The sequence below is a fragment of the Pseudovirgaria hyperparasitica genome (assembly GCF_010093815.1).
Source record: "Pseudovirgaria hyperparasitica strain CBS 121739 unplaced genomic scaffold EJ05scaffold_42, whole genome shotgun sequence".
In the NCBI taxonomy this organism is placed as follows: domain Eukaryota; kingdom Fungi; phylum Ascomycota; class Dothideomycetes; order Acrospermales; family Acrospermaceae; genus Pseudovirgaria; species Pseudovirgaria hyperparasitica.
In genome coordinates this window covers 23,711-33,229 of record NW_022985590.1, presented here as the reverse complement: position 1 = coordinate 33,229, position 9,519 = coordinate 23,711, and the positions used below count along the sequence as shown (strand labels likewise).

The following is a 9,519-nucleotide window of genomic DNA, read 5'->3' as shown; positions in this document are numbered from 1 at the left end:
CAGCACCAGCACCAGCACCAGCACCAGCACCAGCACCAGCACCAGCACCAGCACCAGCACCAGCATCATCAACACCAGCACAAGCCTCATACAGCAAATTCTCTTCTTACTGTGTTAGGGCTGCTAAAGAAGCTTTTCCTACTTCTCTAGAGGACAAAGCTCATGTTCGGAAGGTTCTCCTCACGATACAAGAAGATCCGAGGAGCTTCTGGAAAAATGACCATGTTAACAGTGGGAGGCCGGAAGCCGATGATGTGCGTCGAACGGAGATTCTGAAGCGGCTGACCCAGAGCGTTCGGAATACAGGCGCACGCGAGGCGGTTACGATACTTATCTTTGCGACTGATACTGAACCTACCGCCCAAAACAAGCGCGTCAGACTCAAGGCAAGGACTACACACGAAGAAAAAGCCTTGAACAAAGAGACTTTAACGCGGAGGTGCGGTCTTAGATTCAAGGAACTTGGCGTCGCAGGCACAGTGTACATCAGTTGTAAAATGAGAAGCCCATGGCCTTGGGAGCGCATGACTGACGAAGCTTTCAAATTCATGCGCTCCGTTGTTGAAAAGGAGCTAGCCAAGCTCGACCTCCCAGAGACCAAGGATTCTCTCGGGCCGCTTACCTCTGCTTTCTGGGGCATCGACACATCCAGCCAAGGGAGTTTGAATTCGATGTCGAACCACTCTCTCACTCGTGTAATAGAAGCTACCGGAGACAGTTTTAAACTTAACCTCACAACCTCACCTGGCATTGTGAGCAGTTCCGCGGACTCAAGCCGTGCCAGTCCATCTACTGCACCATCGACGCCGCCTGACGAAGGAGCTGACACCAGTAGCGCACGCAACCCATCGACCATTGATAAAGCAGCTTCTGGGCTTTCAGAGCATTCCATTCGGCATAGTAAAGCTGCTAGCATGCATCCAAACCTTTGTCCCACACAAAGTTCTGTACTAGAAAGTGGATCGAACTTGAATGCCAATACAAGGCAACGGATGCAAAATGATGGTGATATCTCTCAAGCCAACGTCTCAACTACAGTTGTGGTAGATACTCCGCGACTCGTTGACGATTCATCCTCAAGTCTAACTAGAGTCTGCATAAGCACCACACCGTCACGAATTCACGGATCTCACAGCGGCTGCAATTTCCATTCAGTCGCACCCAACCCGACAGAAAATGCAATAAGCCTGCCTGGCACCAAAAGACCATATTCGGAGCTAGCGAATGATGCCGATTCAATTGAAGACAATACATGCCATGGTAGCAAGCGGTTTCAAAAGCATTTTTCGGGGAGCAGATCTACAGACGGGTTGAATGAGCGTGGTACAGCTAGTCGGCAAGACTTAAATGTCACTGTGGGAAACCTCATCGCGCCGGTCTCTGACATCATAAGTAGACTGAATGCCCATGTTCAATGATACCTGCTGATTGTAATAGGTCAGCAGTCAGTTCTTCCTGCGGTTCCTACAGTTTCTGCGAGCGTACTTGGTAAGTCCATAGCCGTAGCGGAACCTTTGTCAACTAACATATCGAAGGGGCGATTCAGTTCGACAAGAGCTATATTCAAGACATAATTATCAATGGACCCAGCAGTATCCTAGGCGATATATGGCTCGGTAGTCTGCCAGGGTTCCCACCATTCATTTCATTAAGGCTGTCAAAGAGATTGGACGACATGATTAAGTCATTCGGTCAAGAGGTCTCTATACCCTCACCCGCTCCAGATGCCAATAAGATAATTGAAGGGATACACTCGATCCCATCAAAGCATTTTGCAGAACTAATTCAAAGAGATGGGTTTGGTAGATCGTTTTGGAACGAAGCCGGGGGGACATCTTTTGTATCGATTGAGGTTTTAGATGAGCAGTTGGTAAAGGATTTTCTACCTTAGCCCGTCCTATTATAGAGCTACTAACTATAATAATAACTTTTAGAATTATTACTATTTATCTAGCTAACTAATACTAACTATTATCTATCTCTTTTACGATCTTAACAAAGGACTCTATGACATAATGAAGACCGGGAGAGCCCTATCGTTTTACTCGATGCAAGTATTCCATCGGACGCTTCCCCTAAAACGATCGGGTCATCAGTAGGGGAGATGTTCTACATGATATCCGCCAGTACGCGCATACTGCGACACGAACCACGATAGCGTCTGTAAGAAAGGCAAAGATAAAGCAATAGCACGAAAACGAGCGCCGAATAGTAGTGACGACGATGATGGAGAGGAAGGCAAGCGACGACGCAAGGGTTGGTGAAATAGGACGGCGAGACCAAGCCTGCATACTCCATCTCACAAGAAGGTCATTTCAGGAGACATCAACCAACAATCCTGTGCCATATCTCGGCTTTCAATCTGTTCTAGGGCTTTGACCGGAGCTGTTATCCCAAGCCTACTATCCCTCGCAGCGATGCGGCCAGGGCGTGGCCGATATCGCCAGGCCACAAGAGATCGCAGGATCAATACGAGTACCCGAATAGCGACTATTTTTTTTTCGTCAATTCATGCGACAATGAGCGATGCCCTCTATTATCTATACTTTCAGCTATCTGCATATGCATTTTCCTGGTGTTTGTCTTCAACAGCCGCGATTCGGCGTTATTTGCGGTTGTTACCTCAGGGACGGAAACTGGCCGTCGGGGTTTATGTGAGGGGGTATGATCTAGAGGTACTACATTAGTAATGACCCGTTGCGATCTATCGACGAGGACATGTTCTCAAAGTCTTCACCGACATTTGAAGTGTGAGAATGCGAGAAGCGAGGGCCCGGACTGAGAATTCTGGAGGTTTCCGTTTTCAAAGAGACAGCATGACGGCGCCGACATGCCAGCAGTGACGGCTACTCGCACACGGTACCGGTCTCAAGGGCGAAATAGCATCCATTATTTAACCCTGGAGTGTTTCCCAGTTTTCTACGATCTGTCGCCGGTTTCGCGGCCACCACAACAGGCACGCCCTCTTACCGGACCCCCCCTAGTACGATGCTGACATCGGCGAGGTCACGACTCGCCAGACGTTGCCGTATCACAGCGATCATCGCCTGGGGGGGTTTGGCGACATGTCTTCGCTACCATGGGACATTCTAGTCTCATACGCGCTGGCAATTAACACGTCGAAGAGGATCCTCCCATCTTACCTTAATTCATGGCATATTTTTATGTCTTTATGCCGCCGCAAACATACTCTCTGGTTAACCTCATACCATTATACTTAGGAGGTCGCACAAGCTTTATTGTAGACCGAATTCTCAAATTTGACCTTGGTATCTACCATCTATTTCATAAATGGACCGGTCGAGGTTTCGTTGGACTAGGATTCGTACATGGAATATATCAGCTTTCTCAATCTCGGTGGCGGATGACTCTCCGCGAAATATTAGTAAGTCTTTCGAATTTTTTCTCAGTGCCAACTGATCTAGTAATAGCTCTGTACACATATTAGCCTCGCGAAAACGAGCTCACTAGTGGCTCTGTCTATGACCAGCGCCTTCTGGGCTATTCACCTAGGTCATTCTCAGAACAGGGTTTTAATACAGAGCTTAAGTAACACCGAAGGAAATTCAACAGCGGTATTTAAGGTCTTCATCAGCCCTAAGAAGACATGGCAAGTCAAGCCAGGTCAATACGTTTATATTTCGATGCCTGGTATCGCACGTCGCCGTTTTGGGTTTCTACAGTCGCATCCGTATCTGATAGCCTGGCAACTACCAAACAAAGACCTAATCTTGTTGGTATCCCGACAATCTGGATTCAGTAATCACCTTATCACCTCTACGCCTCAATCAACGCTTATTCTTGATGGGCAATATGGCAGTCCTTATGACCTCGGGAATTACGATAAAGTCATATTCTTTGCGCAAGGAATTGGGATTGCTGCACATCTCCTAACCATTAAAAGTCTACTCTACGCCAACCATCGATTGACAGCTCGGATTAGACGCCTCACTCTTATATGGTTTCTAGAAGACAAAGGTAAACTTAAATAACGCGTCGTAGGTCAGAGAGAATTGGTTGATACCTATCTCAATGCTCGATGACAAAGAGAAGAGACATATATTCAACGTCTGCTTATATGCACCATACGAAGCTGAGGGCGATGTGCAGGAGGGACGTAGAGGGCTTTACGTCATGCATGAAAAGCTAGATTTTTCAAGGACTATTATAGGCGAGGAGCATGCAGAAGCTGGCAGTATGGCAATCTCAGGTACGTAATTACTTCTCATGCATTTGCCATACTAATTGAATAGTCTGTGGCTCACCCACTTTCGAGAACGCTCTTCGAAAAGCAGTCATCAAAAGCAAAGACGAAATATATTTCACAAACGTTGGGATCCACGCTAGTGATACCGATTTAAGTACGGAATTCGAGGATAGGTTCACAGAGGGAGTATATAATTCGCAAGACATTGAATTGAAAGTAAGGCAGAGGGGTACAAGTATGCGACTATAAAAATCGGTCCGCGGTATACTGTAGGTATATCATGCTTAGTTGAGTTGTAAAGATACATTCCTATTCTATATGATTTGTTATCAGACAATTAACGCCTCAGGGCTAAATCCCCAGGGCCAGTGGCCTCTGGTCCTGCACGGGCTCCCAAGGAGCAACGACGACGCGAAAAGGCAGAACGCGCCCAAAAGGAAGCAGAACGAAAACGCGATGATGCCGAAGAACAGACCCAAAAGACAACACTTCCGGAATACCTCCACACCTGTCACACCCATCTCTCCTTAGGATTCACAGTACAAACTGATGCATCACGTTCCACTCAAGGCGATCCAAGCAATGCCCAGCGTAAATTACGACCACGTCACCTTCGGCCTTGGGCTGAATTCGAGGAGCAGCAGAGCTCCATTTGGACCACGTTATGCGATTCGATTTTCTTGCAGACGCGTCAATATACCTGCCTATGAGCATAAGACCGGATGGTAGAGACGCGGCCAGGCCAAGCCCTTGCAGGGCCCGGTAGATGTTGAGGAGAATCTCATTTTGTGAGAGCCCAGCAAGACCCGAGAATAGCGCCAACCAAGCCAGCCCTAAGACGTAGACGGGAAATCCACCGTACTTGTCTGCGATATCGATGAGTGATGGTCACGAGCCTTATGTCCTAGACCAACCTGAGAGTCGTCCAAAGGGTAGTAACAGAACGCTCACTGTCAGAGGGAAAGCTGAAGCGGGCCACGTTTGCTTACCCCACAGCGCACGTCCAGAGTTATCAAATGCTATGCCCGATTTACAGTGGTATGGGTGTTGGATTCAGCAGTATTATCATTATCGTCAATTAGGCCACGGCATAATCTATCAGAATGACTGGATAGGAATGCGGCGGGCACAGGGCACAGGCAGGGCACACGCGCACGCAATGGGCGGTAAAATCCGCCGAGGAGTTCTCCTGCGGCTACATCCACGGGGAGGTATTATGGATGTACTGTATGATGATGATTAAACTCGAATCTGCGGGCACCCTCCCAAAAGCGAGGCCACACACATATCTCCTGGAAAACCCATGGAACTGGAAGCAAGGCCGCTGATCGCCTTTAGCCGCGGTTCACCAGGAGTCGTGAATCATGTCAGTCAGTCTGTTGGTCTGTTTATCATTCTTATAGGCTGTCAATCATTCTTTCGGCGGGGAGCAAGCCGGAGCCAGAGGAAAGGTAAAAAGAAAAGCGATGGATGGGACAGTGAACTGCTGCACGGTACACGACACTATACTACATGGTACATACATAGCACATACACTACTATAATATACCACGCCATGTCTACACACCACGTCTACACACCACTACCATAATGCCAGCTGTTTATGATATAACATGCTCGCTCTAATGCTTCTAGTCCCTGCACCACCTACATATGAAATTCCTCTTGCATCTCCTATCTTGGCCATCCCTGACCCAATCCTGCATCTGGCTGCTGCTCTTAATTAGTTAGAACGGCCTGAGATGCCTTTTCTACCCTGGATCCCGGATCGCTGTTGCTTTTGATTGCATCCACTGAAGCGCACCAATCTGCTCTCCCTCGCTCCACATCTGCCAGTGATACGAAGAGTACACCTGTTTGAGCAACAGAGAGTTCTGTCCTGACCTTTTTTTTGCCATGTCAATTCCTACCTAATACCCTCCCGTCTGCGCTCATGCCTGTGCCATCCCTCTCTACCAGGTTACCGGCCATGTGCGCACTGTCGACGTTACGTCGCTTGCTTCTGCTCCGCCCTGACTGCTGCCCTTGTGCCCGGCAAACGCTGTTACATGTACATGATCACTAATCCACAGTACCTTCTAATTGCTCTCAAATTATCCTTTGCTCGGGATACACCGTGGGACTGTCCTCTTGCGCTCTGCATACCTCCTCTCTGGCTTTGTCACTCTACTCCCAACGTCGTCCGGAGCCTGGATTTTTTTTGTAGGCGATTTCACTTACACGGTGGACAATATATGAGGGTAGGACCGAGTTCCTGTGTGGGAGATGACCTAGAGTATGCGTGTGATCTGAGTGCATTATGTGGGCCATTAGGCCATGTAGGAGCAACAACTATAGACCAGCAACCCCCAAAAAACCGCCGGGACCATCCTTCGTACCCCACTTGCTTTGTGTCTTTGTGCCTATATCGTCAACCCCGAAAGAATAGCTCTCGTCTAGTAGATCCATAGATCTTGCCATGCACCCTCAGGAAGCACTCTGTGAAGGTCGCTGAACTTCCTTTGCCATTTGTTCCGGCGTAGTGTGTCGGGCGGAACAGGGGCTATGCAGCATTCGATTAGGCCCACGCTGTGATTCTGCGTCCAATGTCTCTTCCAGCTCCTGGTCGCGAATAAATAACTTGCCATCGTGCGAATGGTAGAAATTGATTTTGGTGGTTGTCTTGCGTGCTGTCAACAGGTGTTGGTAGATAGGAGACCTCGCGGAAAGAGCGCGTGGATCGACTAGCACATTTACGGAGGGGGCGTTGGTCATTATAGTCGGACAGGTCGCAATAGCCTTCATGGATTCTTGGACATCACCTTCATCCAAGAGGCAAACATAGAGCCTCAGTTTCGAACGCAGCTGACCCGAGTGAACTCGTGACGCTGTATTCATGTCGGTCCTGCCGATTTTGAGCGTTTCCTCGCGAACGATGACCCGGTGAGAAAATGCCATTGGATATGTGGTGCTCCTTTAAGGGATAGATGCTAACATATACCTAAGATCAAGAAGTGGCCCGAGTGGCAGGGACGGGATCTCCTGAGAGGGTCCCTGTCGTAGGACCTTCAGGCAGGATGGCGGTGGGGGGAGTATATGACAGGGCCCAATTGCAGATCAGACCCAAAAGACGACGATGTTGCTCAATGAGTTACGGATATGGGAAGCGTAATAATATTTCTAGTTTGGAAAGATAGAGCGTATCAGCTAACTGATAGCAGTGCCCAGATCACTTCCGCGGCTCCTTCGGAAGTCCTCGATATAACTTGGGTCCCTGGAGTATAGAAAGTTGACGAATTCACAAGGTCAGTCTGAACAAGAAGAAACAACTGATTCCGCCAGGCGCAATTCGATCCATGCGTCTTCATTGGCAGCATCGTCATCATCGCTGCCTATGTTGATGATGACCTCCTCTTGCTTGTCTCGGGGCATAAGTGGTCCTTCGAGCTTCTGGGCATGGAAACCGTGAAAGATACGATTGTAAATATGTTCTATATCAACGTTCATGAATGGATTGCGTTCCAAGCTAAATCCAGCTAGGTACGCTTCTGCGGCCGCTGAAACTGAGAGAGGAGCACATCAGGCAGCAGGCACTGCAGGTATGGTGACCGGATCTGAAGCTACCGATTGAGGCAGATCCAATCGAAGGACGTGTAGCAAAACCACAATGGGGCAGGCGGGACGGGGGACGGGGGACGGGGGCATGGGGTACAGGCTGCCGGTTCAAAACGCACACTGAAATTACGTACGTGTAAGGAGGAGCGAAGATTATTTGAGACTGTATGAGTGATGCTAACATATAATCAGACTCTGTGGAGAGGATGCTCCTTTTGAACAAGGTTGTAGCCCCCGTAGTAGTCCATGTGTGGAAACCGACACTTGTATAATGGGGAGACTCGTTGACATCCCCATGGGCCGAAGAGTCAGTAGAAGTGGTATTTCGCGCTCCTGGATACCTAGCAGTACGCCGCTTCCTACTAGTTCGAGACTTTCCGCGGGATTTTTTTGCGATCCACCGCCCCCAGCGAGCTTTTCTTCGGATTGTCTGTAGATGAGATTCGAACAGCTCACAGATACGATACTCTCTGGGTAAACGGAGATCGCTCCCATTGCCTCGCTGGCTCCTTCTTGAAGGATGGTTCTCAGGTCGCCATCCACCTCGATCAGCTCCTTGTCAGGTGGCTTACACGAAAAAGCCGCGCAAGCCTGGGGTAGACACTCCTTCCGGTTCCCTTGTTTGTAAAGCCTCTCTTGGCAACAGAGTGTTGCCAAGAGCGGCTGAAGGAGGACGAGCTCTGTAATCCGATCGGTCCGAATAAATACAAGCATGCGCTGCGATCCCATGTCCCAGGAAGTCATGACACAAGGCCTCTCTGGCAGACGGCAGATCACTTGGGCGAGAACCTGTCGATGAAACCAATTTGATTGCTTTCTTCCTACCTCATTATGTTCGACCGCACCCATGGCGATGATTTTTGGAAAGGGTTGGATATCATAATAATACAGATGAGAATAATGTTGCAGATGGCATCAATGCATCTCAGCGTGTCAGCATGCCTTCCCCGATCCTCCGTGACCCGGGACCACAGCTACTACTAACCAGGTTGGCACAGTAACTCACGATACGAGCTGGGTCATCAAGTGTGATAGAGGACGTGCCGTCATCCACTTGGAGCATCGGAGCTCCCTTCTGAAGACCTTCTCCATAGAACCAGAATTTTTCGTAGGCGCTGACTTGCGCACTCCCTGGGCGAAGCACATTGATATATCGGTTCGTCAGTCATTGCGGTTCTGATAATCGGGTTCTGGGTGCTCTGGCTGAAAGAGTTCCTGTCCAAGGATATTCCAAAAAGGCAAATCCTGAGCTTCGGCTACGGCTCTGAGATTATGCATTCTAACACGGCAGAAGTCACTCAGGGCAGTCTTGCAGACGTTGTACGGCAGCTATGTGCGCGCAAATAGACAGACACTGTAAGATGTTCTGCTATATCCCACTAAAATTCTGAACCGCCTCTGCGATGACCTACGCTAGAACTGGTTTTTCAGGCCAAGCTTCATCGAATACGTCACACTACGGTCCAATCTCGTTCCAATTGCTCTAAGTAACCAACTCCGAAGTGCGTGGACGGGTAGCTACTAAGCACCTATTTCCACCCTCACTTGCCATGGCTCACACCTCCGAGTTGTTTGACAGGCTATATTCAAGATATTTCAGAGCGAACTCGGCGGCTTCATGCTCAGCTTGTTTTACCAGATCTCTGTAACGCGGGGCTTCTGTGCCATGGGTTGCGTTCTTGATCGGCCACGAGTTACGTGAGAGCGGCAGATCTCCA

At 49.0% G+C, this 9,519-nt stretch overlaps 5 protein-coding genes across 5 annotated transcripts in view; 3 read left to right on the top strand and 2 right to left on the bottom strand.

Moving 5' to 3' along the window:
* EJ05DRAFT_295183 (uncharacterized protein) overlaps positions 1-1,570 on the top strand; it is a 1,948-nt gene extending 378 nt beyond the window's left edge. Inside the window, exons 2-3 of the mRNA XM_033740557.1 lie at positions 1-1,488; positions 1,536-1,570. The exon at positions 1-1,488 is cut by the window's left edge and continues 235 nt beyond it. Coding sequence (XP_033595053.1) covers positions 1-1,418 — 1,418 coding nt within the window. The 3' untranslated portion in view covers positions 1,419-1,488; positions 1,536-1,570. The remainder of the gene's footprint in view (positions 1,489-1,535) is intronic.
* A 1,349-nt stretch (positions 1,571-2,919) lies between these two features.
* EJ05DRAFT_295178 (uncharacterized protein) lies at positions 2,920-4,166 on the top strand. The gene is made up of 2 exons (XM_033740556.1): positions 2,920-3,385; positions 3,432-4,166. The coding sequence occupies exons 1-2, from the start codon at positions 3,152-3,154 to the stop codon at positions 3,990-3,992; spliced, it is 795 nt and encodes a 264-aa protein (XP_033595052.1). The 5' UTR covers positions 2,920-3,151; the 3' UTR covers positions 3,993-4,166.
* On the top strand, positions 4,033-4,917 carry EJ05DRAFT_505911 (uncharacterized protein; the record flags this gene model as incomplete). The annotated part of the gene is made up of 3 exons (XM_033747755.1): positions 4,033-4,210; positions 4,254-4,442; positions 4,571-4,917. 3 exons carry the CDS (start codon positions 4,033-4,035, stop codon positions 4,915-4,917), a joined length of 714 nt encoding a protein of 237 aa, XP_033595051.1.
* A 1,568-nt stretch (positions 4,918-6,485) lies between these two features.
* EJ05DRAFT_481159 (uncharacterized protein) lies at positions 6,486-7,639 on the bottom strand. The gene has a single exon (XM_033745008.1). The coding sequence runs from the start codon at positions 7,142-7,144 to the stop codon at positions 6,674-6,676; it is 471 nt and encodes a 156-aa protein (XP_033595050.1). The 5' UTR covers positions 7,145-7,639; the 3' UTR covers positions 6,486-6,673.
* Positions 7,640-7,966: 327 nt separating this feature from the next.
* On the bottom strand, positions 7,967-8,686 carry EJ05DRAFT_481158 (uncharacterized protein). Its single transcript, XM_033745007.1, has one exon. The coding sequence runs from the start codon at positions 8,648-8,650 to the stop codon at positions 7,979-7,981; it is 672 nt and encodes a 223-aa protein (XP_033595049.1). The 5' UTR covers positions 8,651-8,686; the 3' UTR covers positions 7,967-7,978.
* Positions 8,687-9,519: the final 833 nt, after the last annotated feature.

Coding starts and splice junctions, on each gene's coding strand:
- EJ05DRAFT_295178 (XM_033740556.1), top strand. CDS start 3,152: ATGGCATATTTTTATGTCTTTATGCCGCCGCAAACATACTCTCTGGTT. Junction 3,386..3,431: donor TGACTCTCCGCGAAATATTA/GTAAGTCTTTCG, acceptor ATCTAGTAATAG/CTCTGTACACATATTAGCCT.
- EJ05DRAFT_481159 (XM_033745008.1), bottom strand. CDS start 7,144: ATGGCATTTTCTCACCGGGTCATCGTTCGCGAGGAAACGCTCAAAATC.
- EJ05DRAFT_481158 (XM_033745007.1), bottom strand. CDS start 8,650: ATGGGTGCGGTCGAACATAATGAGGTAGGAAGAAAGCAATCAAATTGG.